Source organism: Pan troglodytes, chromosome 14 (assembly GCF_028858775.2).
Source record: "Pan troglodytes isolate AG18354 chromosome 14, NHGRI_mPanTro3-v2.0_pri, whole genome shotgun sequence".
In the NCBI taxonomy this organism is placed as follows: domain Eukaryota; kingdom Metazoa; phylum Chordata; class Mammalia; order Primates; family Hominidae; genus Pan; species Pan troglodytes.
Window position 1 is genome coordinate 79,438,636 of NC_072412.2, and position 19,905 is coordinate 79,458,540.

General features: G+C 38.1%; 1 protein-coding gene across 11 annotated transcripts in view; it reads right to left on the reverse strand.

Moving 5' to 3' along the window:
• Nucleotides 1–19,905, reverse strand: part of KLF12 (KLF transcription factor 12) — a 620,046-nt gene that overhangs the window by 70,926 nt on the left and 529,215 nt on the right. For all 11 annotated transcript variants that reach the window (XM_054665368.2, XM_054665370.2, XM_016925371.4 and 8 more), the window contains one exon: nucleotides 8,086–8,148. In XM_054665368.2, coding sequence (XP_054521343.1) covers nucleotides 8,086–8,148 — 63 coding nt within the window. The remainder of the gene's footprint in view (nucleotides 1–8,085; nucleotides 8,149–19,905) is intronic.

The following is a 19,905-nucleotide window of genomic DNA, read 5'->3' on the forward strand; positions in this document are numbered from 1 at the left end:
TGATTAAATGTTGCTCCCTGGACCCTGGGTGCTGTCCTGCTGGCTCCTGTGTTTCCTGAGGCCCAGATCCTCTTCTTTACTTTTGTCTCCATATAACCTACCTTATGTCCTGAAAAATCACCTTTTGCTTAAGGCAGCCATATTCAGTTAGTTTCCATTACTTCCAACAAAAGAACCCCATCTATACAGCATACATTATTTGGGTGATGGATACTCTAAAAGCCCTGACTTCACCTACACAATCCTATGCATGTAACAAAATTACACTTGCATCTCATAAATTTACACAAAAAAAGAACTTCATCTGATAAAAGGGACTAAACTAAATGAATATTTAGACAGATAACGGCCACAAGTAGACAGTGGATTTCAGCAGGGTCCTCGGCCCCTTAGCTATTAGTTAGCTGAGGGCTTATGTAAAATAGCTGTGACAAAACCTGTGTGATTCTGAGTTGGTTTAAATCTTTTTTATAAATACGCTGCACGCTATCTATTGCTCTCTTAAAACTAATTTAAAGAAATATATTATTAGGATACTGGTCTTACCTTAGGCAAATCTTGTACTATGCCAAGAAATGTAATAAATAGCTAGTTTCAGGGAAATCACTAAGAAACTTTATGAAAATCTGATGGTCAACTGAGAAAAATTATATTGAGGTAAGAATATGTTTGATTTTAAAATTGCTAGTTCACTGTCCATGTGTATATGGAGAAATCTCTGTAGCTAGAAAGATGACATTGCAAATGTGACCAGCAGATGAAAACCAGAACAAAACTGCTGGCACATGGAGCATTCCTGCAGGGAACCCCTTAAGATTTATTATCCTGAGCAGTATTTCCAGCATATGCATGAACACATTCAGATTTTTGATTGGGTTCCAATTTTAGTCATTATTCTTTCAAATGCATATTTAGAAGACAGCCATGGATTATAATTGATAGCCAATTTTTTCAGCCCAAATATATCCACTGAAAAATACTATGAAAGATGCAGAAAGGATGTGGCTTCTTTCTATATATATGAAATAAAATCCTTCTTCATTTTAAGTTGATATGTTAATTAAACATGGTTGGTACTGGTCCTATCACAGATACATATATTTTTTCATATTGAGACACAGTCTTTTTTTCTGTATCAGTCATTTATGACTCCCCACATTCCCTTCTTCATGTTTCATTATGACATGACCATTGTTTTGAGTTTTAATTTTTCTTTTTTTTAGAGACAGGGGTTGGTCTTGCTATGTTGCCTGGGCTGGTCTTGAACTCCTGGGCTCAAGGGATCCTCCTGCCTCAGTCTCTCAAGTCTCTGGGATTACAGGAACCGGTCTACTGCACCCAGCTATTTTAAAGTTCTACATCTGAACAACTTTAAAAGGAAGAGGTTTGGGATGGAGAATAACCCACATCATACAATTTAAACCCCTATAAGAAGCAGTAGTTTAAGCAGCTTTGCTAGAGTAAATCATGATTTCAGACTGTGTGAATTTTAAATTTCCTCTGCTGTATAAAACCACCGTAAAAACAAAAATAGACAACAATAGACTACAAACCCCAGAATTACAAAGTTGTTTGGAATTGTTAACAATATTGCCTGTTCATGCTGTAATTAGTTAGTATGATGGAGATGTTTTATTACATGATAGCACCACACCTGGGTACAGTGTTGGGAAGATACCAGGAATCAACAAAGAGTACAATGACATGTCTTATGGGTTCACATGTTAGGTTTCCAATACAATATTAATATGGTTCTGAGCCGCAGGTTGATAAACTATTCCTGGGTTTTTAATATGAAAATGTCTCAGAAGTGGTTACCTTTATGGCCTCAGCATGATCTTACAGCCTTAATTCTCCTATAATTAGGGAAATAATTACAGAAAATTATCTACTTTAATTTTTTTCCCTTATATCATCTTTACTGTTACTAAATAAATACTAGAGACAAAATCAGCTGATACCAGCAGGAATATAGAAACTACTTTTATCATGAATCTCTCTTGCTGAAATTCTGGGTGATAGAGAAGTTAAGAAAATTAGGCCAAAGTTCTTTCATACGGTCACTTTGGAAGACAGAACATAAGTCTGAAGTGTAAGTAACTGTCCCCAAGCTAAATTTGAGGAGGTAAAGTCATTAAAGAAATTAATAGGTGATACTGCATTATAGCAAAGAAAAGATGTGAATTTGGAGGGATTTAAAATGTAACACCACCCTGCAGGCACTTCTTTTTATTGTAATTCAGCACATATACAGAGAACTTGCAAGCAGGTTAACGATGACATCAACTATGGCCCATATTCCAAACCTCCTATCAAACTTTGGAGACAGCATGCTTCCAAACCAAACCTAAAGGTAACCTTCTGCGACTTATTTGCCAACACGCATGGCTTAAAAAGACCATGAAGGCTTTGCATTCTTGGAACTGGAATTTCCACATATTAAAGTCCATGCATAATATAATTTTTTCTCTGTAAGTCAAGAAGCAAGGCAGTGAAATACTCTAGTAATTAAAATAAAAAAATCAATATTATCTATAAATAATGAGCATGCAAGGATCTGTAAGATGATGAGTAAACATTTTGGCAGGGAGTAAGTGCCACATACTGGTGTGAGGAGCAATGTCTTCATTAAGCTTCTCCTATTTCTCCTTGCTCTCCCATCCCATCAATCTAATGGGAATTTCCTAGGCAAAAGCCTTCTGCTTAGCTTGTAATGAATTAAACATTCACATTTCTCTTACTCTCTGCACAGGTGGACAACCGCCACGTCATGGAAAGACTACTGGATACGCATGCAGAGGCCTGGATGAACAGGCACAGAGAGGCTTGGATTTATGCCTAGGTTTGGCATGTAACGTTTTTGTCTGGGGGCCTCCATTTGTAAGGTAAGGAGGTTGAACTGCGCTTGATGATGCTTGCATTTCCTTTATAGCCTTGAAGTTGGTAATTTGGAAATGCTCTGTCCCTCCTCAAAAGACTGTTCTACATTAGATTTCTGAGAGATTTCCAATATCTACAACTTCAGTGCCTTCCTCTGTTAAGGAAAAAGGTTTAAGCAAGAAAGAATGTTCTCATTTTTATGACAAAACTCTCCAAGTTATATCCCTCAAAAAGATTCCATGAAGTCATGTCTAACATTTGCAACTGTATGAATATAAATATTTAAGTTCACTGTAGCACCATACATCCACACTAAAACATTAAAGTGTGAAAAGGCTCTTCCTGCCCTCCACAAAAATTTGTGACACAGAACTTTTTCACACCCAAATGTGAAAAATGATTCACACCCAGAATGCATCATAATTTGCATAGAGACCTCATTAACACTGGAGACTTTTTGTGTATATAGCTACATAAAATCTTAGGCACATTAGTAATAAATAAATAATAATAGAGACTGGTAGTGGCAGCATCCAATTGGTTAGAGAAAACTACAAAATTACTTCTATTTTACTAATGACAATTCCTACATATATAGTTTTTTCAGAGAGTCTTGCTCTGTTGCCCAGGCTGGAATGAGGTGGCACAATCATACCTCACACTGTAGCCTTGAATTCCTGGGCTCAAGGCTCCTGCTTCAGCCTCCTGAGTAGCTAGGACTACAGGTGCATACCATCACGCCTGGCTAATTTTAAAAGGAAATAAAAAATAGTGAGCTGGAGTCTCACTATGTTGCCCAGCTGGTCTTAAACTCCTGGGCTCAGGCAATTCTTTAGCTTCAGCCTCCCAAAGTGCTGGGATCACAGGTATGAGCCACCACATTTGGCCAATGATTACTATTAATAACGCTGTATTTCCTATGTTATCATATAAATAGCCCATAAAGTTTGTATTATGTGACTCCCACTACCACTGTTACACAACAGCCCTTGATACTGGTTTTAGGTACAAAGCACAATCACTACCACCACCATTATCAAGCAACGACACATGCCCAAGTCCTTTAAAACCTTAAAAATGGAGCAGGATAGAGCAAGAAGTGGAGAGGAAAAAAGAAAGTGAAAATCTAAAGATGGAGCATATATAAATGTGCACGTCTTTAGAATACGAACATGGATTCTGGAAATTTCTGGAGCCTTAAGTCAAGTGCAATAATTGGTTCACAGATATTTCCCACTAAACACCACCCTGTCCTATGCCAGCCTACACAGACACACCAAAATGTAGCTTAAAGATTTCTCTTATATCTTTAGGACTAAAACAGCTGAATATGACCTGGAAACAGCTGCTCTCCTGTGGGTCTGATATTAGGATATAATCATTTCAATTAAAAAGATCTGCCAAGAATAAAAGTCTATCTTCACATTCAACTCTCTAATAAGAATTTTCCACATTTGGCTCAAATGCAGAAAAATAGATTTTTTCTGGCATTACTGTATGCAAGAAAGAGTGGCAAATATTCTAAAAATGGTTTATAACGTGAAGGGTAGTAGAATATGTCACTTCAAAATTTGCCACTTCAGCATAAGAATTATTATGAGCTACAGGCAATGAAAAAGGAGGAGACACAAGAAAAAGTCTCTGCTCTCCTTCTTTCTACCAGGAAGGGCAAGGCAATTCTTAATCACTGGAGACAACTCTCCTATATCAACCCAGAGATGGCATCAGAGGAATCTGCACAACACATCTCATTATCCCTTATTTCCCATTAGTTTCTCCCGTTTATTTACCTTCCTACAATTGCACGCCCTCGAGGCTCAAAATCCTTTTCCTTTGTCTTTTTCACTTCTCTAAAAAACTGTGTTTTTGTTGTTGTTGTTGCTAAGATGCTCTAAAGGTCCAAGCTCTAACCACCCCTCTGGGTTACTCATGCCCATGTGTGTATGTAAATACACATGTTAATAAACTTCTGCTCATTTTTCTTTGTTAATCTGTCTTTTGTCAGTTTAATTTACAGGGCCCCAGCCAATAAACCTAAGATGGGTAGAAGGAAAAGAGGTTTTTACTTCCCTACCACAGTCACTGGAGAAAGGAAGGCATGCTCACTTCCATTTAGGGACAAGGGTGAAGGTAAAGAGGAGCGGTCTGATGAAATAGAGAATGAAATTCACACGACCAAACCCCAAAGGCTTCATCAATCTTCAAATCAGTAAATGTTCCTAGTGCATGGTGGTACTGAGGGGACAAACTTTCTGATGAACAGAGTTTATGTCTGGCCTGGCTTGCTACCTTTAATTAATTCAATACTAAATGAGTTGTACAATGATCTGGTATTTGTTATTGGGGTGCTAATATACCCGCAAGAAGTTCTTATTGCCATTCTTTAATCCCTTGGAGTTAGCAGACAGTTATAGCAAGCCTGAATCCACTCCAACATATGTCGTTGGGCCTCTTAGGCCCTGGCACTCTCGTTTCCTCCCTGGGTATGTACAATATTACCACACTTTCAATTCCAGTGGATTTTGTTTGCCTTATACAGATATTCTTTTTCTTCAGCTCCAGAGGAAATGTTCCCAGATGAATAAGGCCAGCAGATGCTGCCTCTCGTAACAATATTATGCAAAGAAAAATGCTAGTTAAAAGTTTAAACTATCTTAACTCAATAATAAACACTGGTTTGGGAACTCAACAACAGCCATAGGCTTTCCCAACCTACTGATTTTCATACCTTACCTATACATACCTTAATAGTGTTAAGTTGGAGGCTTTTCTTCTTTTCCTGAACTTTAATTACTTATTTGATGAACACAATTTTTTAATTGATTGGGGTATTTGCTAAGCTACCTCCACAAAAATCACTGTTCCTAATTCTCAAATACAGTGTTTGCAGGTTGAACCCAAGCCAGAGCCAAGCTAGTGTTGAACTTGACATGTAATCCTACAAATTACCCAGTTGATAGATGGGGGACAGCAACTATCACTTTCCCTTCCTCTTCATTGCCAGCGTGAGTCTTTAAACTTTCTGAATTTTCAGGGCCAATATTTCACTAAGAAATAATAAGTGTTTATCACTTTACTAGAAGTACAGGCTGGGTGATTCATGGGGCTTCTTCCTAGCCAGGTGATTTATTTCCATATACTAGACTCACAGTATTTACCTAAGGAAGATTCAAGGTAGTATATATCATAGAAATCTTAGCTAGCTTATGACCAAATAACGTACACGTATTAAGTCCATGTATGCTCCTACTAGAGTCAATTTGGAAATATCTCCAGGTCTTTCTATGCGTGCATCAATCTATAAAGGAAACACTAGCTCAACTCTGCTTTTCTTACTAATTCTAGGTCTTTGCTCAAAAGCTTTCTTCTTTGGGATGGATTTTCTGACAGCCTTGTTCCTTCCTTTATATTTCACCCCCTCCCAAGTATGAACTCTCAAATTAGTCTTAAATAAAGCTGCTAACTTCTCCTTCTAAACATTGTATTATAAATATATCTCCTTAGAGCTTTACCCACATTGTATATTATGTGCTTGTGTGATGTCGTGTATGTGCCTGTGTATGTGACATTACACACACATACACACACACGTCTGCCCTGCAAGACAGGTAGGCCCTTGAGGATAGAAACCATGTTTTATTTATCTTTCTAATCTAGTGCTTCTTACAGTGCCTGGGACTGTAAATAAATGTTGCTGAATAAATAAAAGTTGAATTTTCTCAAGGCTAGTAGTAAACATCACTTTTGTTTTCCATGGATTACTTCTCTGGAGATACAAGTGGTTTACAATTACTAAACAAATAACATGCTATGAATTATGCAGGAACATCATTACTTCAATACTTCAGAGAGGAAAAGTCAAGAAAAGAAACTCTGTTATTTACTCCATGTTTTACATTTAGCCATTGAGAACCAAGTTATGGAAACTGGATCTCATACGTGACAACTCTGTACTCTACCCATTAGCTTGTGGCGTGTGATAAGTCAAGAACAGATCTGATTTGTCCCTTTCCTTTCACATAATGATCATCATATTATTACTCCCTTAGCTTTTCAGGCCAGACAGGGGATAACATGCTTTAGCAATGGTAAGAGATGAGGAAGGATGCCCCGGCTCTGAGGCAAGGTGTAAGCAAATGCCTCTGTGCCCCATTTCCCCCTCTGTGAAAAAGAAAAGCACAATATTTAACAACATCGCCAAGCTATTGTGAGAATTAATTAGATTTAGTGGGGGAAGGGAGGTGAGATGATTAGGCATGATTCAAATTCAAAGTGTCATTATTTTGTGTCTAAAAATAATCTTGATTTAGGAATAAAATTAATTTGGAAGCTCAATCTTTGGTAATCATCTTCCCATACTTAAAAAAAGGCATAGTTTTAATCAAAATCTCATTCTAACTATAATTCAATGAAGTAAAAATGGAATTTCCATTCATCTTTGAAGTAATACAGCCACAGTTCATTTTTTTCTTTTTAGTTTTTCTTTTTTTTCCTTAATAACACATTATGTGTTAAAAGGTTAACTTTGTGGAATGGAGTAATATAAACAAATACAGATATTGAGCCTACTTTTTTTGTTGTTTCGCATGAAATATTTGTGAAACACTTTAAATCGCTTCTCTAAAGAATCGATAAGCTATGTTTTCTGGTTGAAATAACTTTTCAGGTTGTTTCTGCAAAATTCCATCTATATTTTTGTTCAAGAACTCATCAGTTAAAGAAGATCTTAGTACTCCCCAAATTAAAAAAAAAAAAATCCTGGATATTTAAGGCTATGGCAAGGAAAAAAAAAATCACTGAGTTCGTTGTAATCCCCAAAACTAATGTAACAGATTCATTAACTGTGGAAATCTTCATGAGAAGTTGAAGTTGGTATCTGAGAAATATCTGGGTCTATGTACCTTCGAAAAAAAGGAAAACATTCTTTAAAATAGGTAAGAGTTTATAATCTTGGGAACTTAGATCATATCTGTTAAAAAAAAAAAAAGTTACACTCAGGGTTTTTGGTGAATGAAGAGTTTGGGCTGGAAAGGAACTCTATCAATATTTATTTCGAACTGTCCAGAGGAAAGGAAGACCGCATAGTCCAGTTAGCAGGTATGTACTTTGTATAGAGAAGTAGGACTAATTCTCTTAATTTTAACATAAGCCCTATTAAAGTTTCCCGTAAGACCTACAAATACTCATATTAGACTGTATACTCACCAAGGAAACTTTTGATTATTCATTCGATTTCCCCGGACCCTTGATACTGGGGACGGATGTACCCTGTAGACAGATAAGAATAATCCAGTCATTGAAAAAGCATATTCCCAATTGCAAATTTTAAAAAATGGCATGTTTTATAAATAATTTCTTTTAGAATTGCTTAATACAAAATCCCCAGAACTTGAACCCCTCTTAGTAAATGATGCAATTAAATGCCTACGCCTGCAAATCTGTGGTCCTTTTTTCCTTCTTAACCACTCTCAAGACAACAGGTCTGTCATAATGTTCACTCTGAAGACTCCCGGAGGCAGGACTGATGCATTCATTCAGTCCAACAAAAGTGACTGAATACCTAACCCTTGCCAGGTACAAGGGTGGGTAAAAGTTATCTAAGGTATGGTGCCTGAGTTCAGTGAGCCCTCTTTGTACCTGTTCCCATGAGGGTGGGCACAAAGAGGTGTCTAAGTGCCCTCTCCTTCATTCTACCACATTTAAAACTCTAGGAAGCAAACACCGTTATTCAAATGTGCTGTGACAGAATCTGCGGGCACAGGGAAGGAAGGAAGGGTGAACAGGTACTCCTAGGAGGAGTACATTCTGGAAGTGATGTGCTACACTGGACTTTGAAGAAAGTAAAGTCAATTCAAAATTTTAGCCAAATAAAGGAGAAGTGAAGAATATATTGCTTTCCAAGCTTCCAGGATTGGACTTATCCACTGGAAACAGCTTAAAGTTTCCGGGAACTGCTGTTATCTTCTAATCAAAGCCTAGCTAGTAAACCTCCGCCTCTTTGTGGGTCACTAACCGGCAAAACAATACGCCCTACTTCCGGCTGCCAGCTTCCTGTTACGGTCTGTCTTTAGCCAGGATTTGTGAGATCCAAGCAGTCTTAGCTTGTATTACCTTCACCCTTTATGCTTCATACATTGCTCTTATTTACAAGAAAAAAAATGGGGATATAAAACTGGTCTTAAAGTCCAGTTAGAACCAAGGTTTGTAAGAAACCCAGTTCTCTGTAGTTGTTTAATAAGTGAAAATCATTCCAAAACAGATAATGCAGTTCCAGCCCCGCCTAAGGGCCAACTGCAGTCTTTCCCTAAACCCAGAGCCAGACTGCACTTTGCACTCGGAAGGCTTATTTCTTCCAACATCCCTTATTAACATTCTTTTCCTCACAGCGCTTCTCAATGGCTGCTGCAGCTGAGCTGCTCAGCACAGATTTTCTGCCCGGCATGGGGGAGGGGGTGTTAATTGTGCAGAAAGATGGAGAGAGGCCAGACAGCCCCTCTGGTGAACTGTCTCATTCAAGCACGGCCCACTTCCTGCTGTTTTGCAGCTACAAGGATCACCTGTTGGTCTCGGCGTCCAGCCAAACTGGGGCCTAGTGGAAATGACAGACTCAGCTAGAAATGAAAGCCAGTTCATAATCCAGTATCCTAAATTGGACAAAGAGGGGGAAAATGCAATAAAAGTAGTACATAAAAATTATACGAAAGGTAGCAAGCGTAATTTTTTCCTCTTTTATTCTTTTACTTTTTTACTTTCTGTCTGCTTGAAATACAATCCTTAAAATGGATATTTGAGCCAAAAAAGTTCTCCCCAGTTAAAGCCCCCTGACCTAAGAGGAAGTGCAGAAAATTCTCCTGAACTTTCCCTATACCCTCACTGGGGTATCAGAATCCTAACTATTTAAATAAAGTTTAATCAGCCCCAAATACTCACAGTTCTTTAATTTGTCCTCTATGTTTTACACATTTACTTTTTATATTGTCCCCTCCTTAACCCTAGGAGTACAAAGAAACTATTTCATCATGAAAATTCCACTGGGTGAAGTTTAATGACAGAAGTATTCTCTTATTGATGCTGTTTATTGCATATATTAGTGAAGAAAAAGAGGGTCTGTTTAATCCATAATTACAACATTCTCTAGGTATTTGTATCTTTTAGGAAAATTTCACTGATCCATAGATCAAATACTACAAATGGAGAATTTCTATAATGGTTTAGCAGTCTCAGGAAAAGAATTCCTTAGGAAAGTCTTTGGAAAAGAAGTCCTGATTGTGTATATGAACAAATAATTACAAGGTTTCCTAAATTAAAAAGGTAAATCAACAAAGCTTTATTTCTGTCCTCAAAGGGAATAAGTACACTGATAACTTGGCACATACTTCATCTGATAAAGTAGACCATAAGCCTTGCACTTCACCAACCCCCTATATTTTATTTCTTCAAAAGGATATGGCATGTTTTTTTGAGCTCAGTCTTTAACCTGTGACACTTTTTGCCATCTTCTGCCTTCTTTCCACATATAGAAGCCAGGCAGGTAGCAACGTCAAAACCTCTGTAGGAGAAACCACCACCTAATCTGCATGTCATGCATTATTCATGACCTCCTGATTCTTGCACCTGCATCTAGGCAGGAAGCTTGCAGGGAATGTTCATTATTCTTCCCTTAGCCTCACACAGGCTCGATTACTGCTAAGCCACTTTGTTCTGTAACTAAGGGGTTCAGGCCTTAGTACTAACTGCTGGATGTGGAAAGAAAAAACACCACGCTGAACAAAAGGGCAATCTTGGTTGTTGTGTAACATGTATTGAATGTACTCTTCTGAGACTGACAAGTTTGTCAGGTAGAAATGCTCACATTTGGTGATTTACATTACATAGAAAACAGGGAAGCTATACCATTAGGGCCATGTGTACCAATTGTTCTATTTATATACACTTACTCATCTGGAGCAGAGAGCATGTTTATAATTTTACCCAGTGCAGAGCTTAATTTAGCTTTCTTGCTAAGCATATGAGAACTTTTTAGATGACTTAATACAAAAATGGCTCTTTCTTCTTTGGGTATAAGCACCAAAGAACCTCTCAAAACCTTGCATCTTAATGACTGCCATTTATAGTTAATCAAGAGAATACCATCACTCTGGTTTTCAATGTTTTCATAAACCTACCTGAATGGCACCCCCTGGTGACTGGAGGTGGGATGCAACATCTTGATCCCCAACACAAATCATCAGCACTCATGAATTGCTGGGGGAAGGATACTGGTCCCACTTTACTATCTGCACCACAGAAAAGCTGTGATAACTTAATGCAATCTTATCATCCCAAATGGAATTAGGATGAAGTGGTTAAGAGTGAAAATTGTGTGACCAGCCTGCCTGACTGAATCCCAGCTTCACCGTTTACCAACGGTGTCATCTTTGGGCAAGTTATTTAACCTCTCTGTGCCTCAGTTTCCTCATCAGGGCAAATGGAGGTAATAATGGTGCCTATTACCTAGGGCTGCGAGGTTTAAATCAGTTAACAGCTATAAAATCTTTAGAATCGTGCTCAGTACTTAGGAAGCAGTCAATACATGTTAGCTATTATCACTAGCAGTGCTGATTAGACATGAAAGGATGGGAAGTCAGAGGATAGAGATGGACTATCCAGGTAATTCCAGGGGATTAAGATTACAAATCTGCTCTACAGAGCCTGCAGTCTTACCTACTGTGCTTATACAACTTTACTAAAGGCGAGAAAACAAACCAAGAAATAAACATGGGCAGAATAATACAAACCAAAAACTATGGCTTATAAGGTATGGCTTACTCTCAGGCAGCTCATTTTTCTGCTCTTTATTAGAAGACCTATCTTCTGTGTACTAAACTGCACAGTATTTAAGTTATGACCCATTCAAGAACAAGACAGTAATCACGGCAATGCAAATTTGCACCCATTTACAGAGCCCTTACTATTTGCTTGGTATCATGCTAAATAATTAAGACATATTATCTTAATTTATCCTCATGTCATTACTGTCCACATTTTATCTTTGAGAAAACAGGCTTAGAAGATTAGGTAACTTGCTGGGGTCACGTAGGTAGTAAAGAGAAAAGTCAGGATTTAAACACAGGTACGTCTGACCTGTCTGACCTGTCTTACATCATGGATGATATAAGATTATCATCTGATACTTATATATATTCCCTCCACCCAGCCCAGAGGATGTAATAAGATGAATTAGCACCAGGGTCTTAAATAGGAAATTTTCCATGTATTTAAGCCCAATTGAACATTTTATAATATAAGTAGATATAAAGTGGAAGTAATGGTTTTTTCGGACTAAATATGAAGCATGTGGGTACTTATAAGAAGTACAGTCATAATAATATACTTTATCTCTTTAATTGTTTATGAATGTTCCTTGTTATATTAGCATTGCTATTTAAATACATAATGTACAACACATGTAAATTTTAGAGGGCAGAAATTAATTCTAGCTATAGCCAGGCTTCCTCACATTCCATTTTCTCTAGAATCCAATGTAGTTGGTATCCGCACCGCTCTGATGAAACCGCCCTCATCACAGCCATCAATAGTCTCCATATTTTCAAATCTAATGGTGAATTCTCAGTCCTCAACTTCTCAGCAGCAACTGACATAAATTATCACTCCATCCTTGAACAGCTTCTTTACTCAGCAGCCAAGACATTCTTCTGGCTTTCCTCCTTTCTTTCTCCTTTGCTTGAACCTCCTCCTCTCATTCTTTCAAACTCTAAATGTTGGCATGGGCTAGTTGTCACTGTCCTATAACCTTTCCTCTCCACTATTTAAACTCACTCTGTAGCTAAAAGAGGCTCCAACTGAGCTACCATCATGACCTTCCCATCCACATCATCACGACTCCCAAATGTCTACCTCCAGCCTTAGATCTTCTCTGAAAACCAGACCCAGGTTTCTTAATATCAACTTTTCTCTGAAAGAAACAAACAAAAAAAAGATGTTCCTTCCGGTATCTTCTCAATTTCAAAAATGGCGGAATTATTCACTCAGTTGCTCAGGCCAAAAACCCTTAGAATAACATGTGAGTCCACTTGTGCTCACACCCCATAAGTTAGAGAGGCTGTTTCATACTGAGAAGAATGAGAATAAATGATTATTCCACAGACCAATGAAATCTTTCTTGTAGGACATTACTCATCTAGCAAGATGAGGTATTTTATACCAAGATTATAAGAAATTATTATGTACAAATACGTTCTTTTTCTAAAACCATTTAGGTTATATAATCATTAACCTATATTTTAATTAGGTTAATGATTAAATGATTATCTATACATTGTGCAAAGCATTAAACATAATACATACTTTAACAACTCAGTTTACTACATTTGCTGAAGAAACGATTAACCTAAAAATAATTCCACAATTACTAAATATCAGAATTTTCCTATGCAGAATTATATAAAAGATAATTTAAAAATAATTCTTGGTATTGCTTTCTTCTTACACTCGGTTGTACTGAATACAAGTTCTTCTGATTATTTAGGTTACTCTAGATGTTATTTTAATATAAACACACTACCCATGACCAAATAAAAATATGAGTGTGACCAGTATTTAAATTCAGTGGGCCTATTTTATTCTCAGGTTTTCCTCAGGCCAGTGATTAAATGACTATTAGAAATGCCATATATTTTTAAAAGGTTCTCCATCTGCCTTTATACTAAAATTTCTCTCATGAAAAGCCATTTATGTTACTTTTAGAAAAGTGGGCTGAACTTAAATATTATATACAATTAATATGTGAACTTTTTTGTTTTTTTTGAGATGGAGTCTTCCTCTGTCACCCAGGCTGGAGTGCAGTGGTGCCATCTTGGCTCACTGAAACCTCTGCCTCTCTGGCTCAAGCAATTCTCCTGCCTCAGCCTCCTGAGTAGCTGGGATTACAGGCATGCGCCACCTGTAATGGCTAATTTTTGTATTTTTAGTAGAGATGGCGTTTCACCATGTTGGCCAGGATGGTCTCCAACTCCTGAACTCAAATGATCCTCCTGCCTCAGCCTCCCAAAGTGCTGGGATTACAGGCGTGAACCACCATGCCCAGCCAATATGTGAAATTTTTTTTAACTGCTTACTATAACTCTTATTCTAATGTCATAGACACTGAAAGAGAGAAGTTAAACTGTGCTAAAAATATTACATTTTGAAGGAAACATTAATTTCTGATATACACCAACAGAATGAGGAATTCTAAAAAGAGCATTTGGTGTGCAATTATAATGTATTAATTAATCCTGGCCCTATCTCCCACCATCCCCACTTGCTCTCTCTGGGGCAGTGACACTAGATGTTCTCCTCTCTCCCTGCTAAGCTGATTGGCTGATGCTCAACTGTAAGAGGCCCTCCCTAACCTCCAGGTCTTGGTGAACTTGCTCTTAGTTCTCATGGCAGGGGGTACTTAGCATGGGTTAACTCAAGATTATATTTGTTAGTGTGTTTAGTTTATTTAACCTGTCTCTCCAACTAGACAGCATATTCCAGGGGACAAGGGAACTTTTCTCTTTTTGCTTACTGTCATATCTCCAGTACCTGGTACTAAAGTAGGCACTCAATAAATAGCTGTTGTATTATTGGCCTGATTTTCCTACTAAACTACAACTTCCAGGATGGATGCAATGACCATGTCTGTCTAATAAACTATTGCATCCTCAGAGCTTATCATAACACATTGTTCACATATAATAAACATGTAGCATAGATGCATAAACATTTGCTAAACAATGAGTATAGAAAAATATAAAAATGTTTTATGTTTAGAAATCTGAGCAATCTCAGTGAATTACTTACTGAAAACCTCCAGAGCACCTAAAGCATCAGTAATTGAACATTATTAATTCAATCCAACAAACTTCACTCAACAGTTACTATATGCGAGGTCTTGCATTGTAAGCAAAATAGGATCCCTGCCCTCAGGCAGCTTACAGTCCAGTTGAGATAAACAGGTAGTAACTATTACAAAATAAGATAGGAAAATTAGAAGAGATTTCAAATTTCATAAAAGTTAAAACAGGGTTAGAATGAATTCAAACTGTGAAATACCAGAGAAGGTTTCCAGGAGGAAGAGACTTTTAGGCTAGGATAAAAAGAATAGGTACAATTTTCATAGGCAAAATTGAACAACGGTAGGAAAGCACTCCAAGAAGAGGAGCTAAGTTACTCACCTAAGTATGAAAGTGAATTCAAGGTATGAAGTGAATAATATGGCATGGCCAGAGGGGAGAGATTCTTGCAAGTATTTGCGGGAGACAAGCTTGATGTTAAGATGGGATTAAGATGCACATATCAATACATAAATGTCTAAGGAGTCAGGAACTGGGTCACAGAGCTGTGCAGCCACGTCAGCCTTTCTTCTATTGCTCAGAGCCATATATACAACCTATCTTTTACTTAACCAACATTTATTGTGCACCTATTACTTACTCATTAATTCAAATATTAGTTGAATCTCTACTGTGCCAGGCACTGTTCTAAGTTCTTAAGTGTGTTCCAGGCTCCTATGTGCTATGAAGTGTGTGAGGGGAGGGGATGCTACAAGGATTCAAACACAGTTCCTGACTTGAAGAAGCCAGCACTGCAAGGTGAGCTTAGACAAATAATTGACCATGATGGTGCCATGTGATAAATAGCTGCAGGGGCAGATAAACGGCCATGGGGCATCTGAATTAAGCTTTGGAGTGAACATGGGAGTTTCCGTAGGTCAATGAAGGAGGTACAATTTAAAGGATACATTTCTCAGATGTGGAAAAGGAAAGGGGAATTCTGGAGATATGAAAAAGCACCAAAGGGTAGGAACATGTCCAATAGCAAAACCACAAATTGGTGTAGACAACCAGAGGGAAAGGTTTAGCGAGCCTGGAGGGGCAGGAGATTACAGGTGTTGTGTGTTGTGGTAAATGGTTAACTCAAACAGAATTAAAGGACAGCCACCAAAGGATTTTAAGATTGGAACTGGCACAGTCGGATTCGTATACCAGAAAAATCACCTTGGCAGCAGTACAGAGGGTGGTCTGAGGGGAATGCAAGGCACAGGAGGCCATGGGAGGACACCTGCAATAATGTCACAAAGCGGGATTCAGATGGACACAGCAGGAATGACGGTGGGTCAAGGGAGGAGTGAGAAGAAGATGGACACAGATCAGGCGTATCTGCAGGATCTGGTCTAAGTACATGTGAGGTGTGGGTAAGTGAGGCAGAAGTGAGGTAACAATTTTTGGATGACATCCAGGGTTCTGATGTGGGTAATCAAAGAAGCCAGTATAGGGAATAAAGGAGGAGGATCATGTTTCTGGATTAAAAAAGAATACAAGTTTTTAACTGTCAGATGCACATACACATCTGGGGTTCAGCAGACAATTCTGAGAAGAGCTAGAGACCTGAGTATCCTTAGCATATAAATCATAGGTGAGCCCTGAGCTTCATGGAGGCAGAATTTAAGTGAGAAGACCACCAGACCAGGGCCAGGACCCCAGAGAACAGGACATCTTCTCGATTGACTTTAAACCTCTCTTCCCACTCATTCAGAGAATACCAGGGATCTCACTGGATGGAAGGCTGGAGTTTCATGACTCATTTCAGGCTCATATGATCTCATGACCAACGTCAGGACAGAAAAGAGAGTGTCTCCACCCTTTCTTCGATGTCAGAAAGGCAAAAAACAATCTGCTTTTCCTTCAGTGTTGCTTTGAGCAGTCATTAACACCAATATCAATTCTGTTAAACAACCCAGAAACCCAGGAGTTACCCTGGTTTGAACTCTTTCCATATCCACAAACAGGGATGGCTATGACACTATGTCCATTCTATCTGTGTTCCATTTCCACAGTTACCCACCTATTTTAACCCATTCCTCTTTTTTAAGACCTCCCCTAATCCCTTGGCTGCACTATAGCATAGTGATATTTTTCAGCTCCACTGTCCCTTTAATGGCTTTCCATTGCTTTTGAAGTTGACCCAAATCTCAACACGGCCCGAATGCCTATCAGCCAGCCACTCACCTCTCCAAGCTTCATCATGCTACAACATCCCCTTCTGTTTTCTGTTTCTTGCTCTCAGCTCAGTGTCTGTGCACATGCTGGTCCTTTTATTCACAGCCCCCCTTACCAGCCCCACCTAGTTTACTCCTACCCCTTCCTCAGCTCCGCAGTTCAAATGTCACTTCTCTCCCTCCAACTCACCCAACTGGATCATGTCTCCACCTTACAGATTCTCATCATTCCCTGCATTGCCCTTCATAGCACTTAGAAGGCTTATAATCATATGGAGAGTGATTATTTGATAAAAAGTAAGAACTATTTCTCCCTAGCTCACCACTTTATGCCTAGTACCAGGCCGTATGTCCAATACAAAGTAGGCACACATTACATACTGCTCTATAAATAAAAAGAGATGATGAGAACTCACAATAGTAGTCTTATTTTTCCTAAAGATGTGTTGCTGCAATAATCTGGAACAATAAGTAAGTCAATATATGTGTGTGTATACATATACAAACTATATACACACACACACACACACACATACATACATATATATATATATAGATTATACATTAAAAAGATACAGTACAAAATGTAAGAGAAGGTGACTGAAAAATGATGTACCTTAAAGAAAAGCTTTGGCCCTACAGGAGATGTGGGTTGTTTGGACCTGCATCGGCCCACACCTGGAACCATCCCAAGCCAGAATGTCAGGGCAGATCCATCCGTCACTTCCTCACCACCAGATAAATTAGTGGACACAGTGGGAAAACTGGTGAAATCCAAATGAGGTCAGTAGTTTTGTTAATTGTTCGAGCAACGATAATTTATTGGTTTGAATAATTACACTATGAGGATGTAAGATATTAACATTAGAAAAATTGGGTGAAAGGTATATGTGAACTCTCTATAATAATTTTGCAACTTTTACATTCTCAAGTTATTTCAAAATAAAATAATTTTCAAGTGCCAGGGCTTTGCTGGGATAATAATATAAGCAATACAGATCTATTAGAAATTATTTTTTCTGTATTTTATTTTGTGATAGAGTTTTTCATTCAACAGTTATTATCAATAACAATCTATACATGTTTACAAATATAAAGTATATGTGTGTGTGTCTGTGTGTGCATATATATGTACCTTCTCTCGCATTCTTTTTTTTTTTTTTTTTTTAAGATGGAGTCTTGCTCTGTAGCCCAGGCTGGATTACAATGGCACGATCTCAGCTCACTGCAACCTCTGCCTCCTGGGTTCAGGTGATTCTCCTGCCTGGGCCTCCTGAGTAGCTGGGATTACAGGTATGTGCCACCATGCCTGGCTAATTTTTGTATTTTTAGTAGAGACAGGCTTTTGCCATATTGGCCAGGCTGGGCTCGAACTCCTGACCTCAGGTGATCCACCCACCTCGGCCTCCCAAAGTGTTAGGATTACAGGCATGAGCCACTGTGCCCGGCCTATCACTCTTTTTTCAAAGTAAAAACTGATTAATTCCACCTTTATTTTCATGGTTTTCTGCATGAACTGAGTACAGAATTACTAATAAATGGAATGCTGAAGAGTGGTAGAAAGAAAAGAGTAAAAGAAAAAGAGATGAAGGCATTTTCAAAGGTTGATAAAATAATGCTATGGTAAGTTTTGGGGAAATTTAGATTATGTGTACAGAGAAATACAACCTATATCATGGAACTGACATTTATCTAGGTTATACAGATCCCAAATTTTGCTTTGACCTGAGATATCCTGATAATTGCTTCAATTTTCCACTTTCCTTTTCATGGATATAAATATATTATTTTTCAGTGTTCAGAAAATGGTACATTAAGGTTCTAGTTCTTTATTACATGAACTGAACTACTTTATTTAGTTGTTAGAGTGGATTGAGTTGGAGACACTTCATGAACTGGCAGACATTCTGATTGGCAGTTATGCTATTAGTCCCACTGGTAACACCATTTATTTGGTGAGCTCTGTTGAGAAAAAGTAATAAGTAGTTGAGGAATTACTTCAAATGCCTTTGCTATCTCTGGCTGCATTAATTTTGAGATGCCTCATTTAGGCTATAAAAAGAGGCAAAGTTAAAGTATATAATACAGACATTCTGTCACCTCAAATTGGACCTATTACAATTTAGCATTCTCTCAAGAAGGTGTTATAGCTCACTAAGCTGTACCATTTTTCCTTTGAACAGAACAAAATTTTACGTCGTTTGGTTCACAGGCATAATGAAAATGGCATAAACTAGATTCTAAAGATGATAAGCCATCTCTAAGGAAAAAATGTAGCTTACATTTCACTTCCAATAAAATTTCAAATGCTAGAAAACTTTCAATCTATAAATTAAATGTGACTATTATTATTATTTAAAATAATGTGTTAAAAAGAAATGGATTTATGTAGGTGTGTGTGTATTTAAGTCTCAGTTTGTTTTTCTTTAAGTGGACACCAAATAAATCAAAAGGAATGGTATCCAAGAGATGGATTCAGCACTGAATCACAGAGCGGTCTGATCCGTAAACAGCTGTAGTAGCAGTTTCCTCACTGCCAATACTGACAGCCAAGAAGCTTGGAGAACTTCAAGGCAAAGAAGCCAGGACCTGACCTACCAGCTTATACAGAGACACTTTATTTCAGGCCTTGGCATCTGAGTGTAAGAGCTGCCAAACACATAAATCAGTACCCACAAGGCTAAAGGTACTTGTGGAGATTGGCAAGAAGCTTATGAAGTATCACATGCCAGCCCACCAATAGGATTGGACAAATAGCAATGCACCCACCATACAAGCACTTTCAAAATGCACCGGGACTCTCACATTTGACCAACATCATTTATAGTAGTCACATTCAAATTCACTGTTCTCCCCTCTGCCCCACTTCCAGCCACTGGTGTTTGGTTTCCACTGCTTCATGTAGGACAAGCCAAAGAGGGTACAGAGTTTACCCTGCAGAAACACATATTGGTTATTATTAACAAAATAGCCAAATTAAAGCACATCTGGTTGTTATT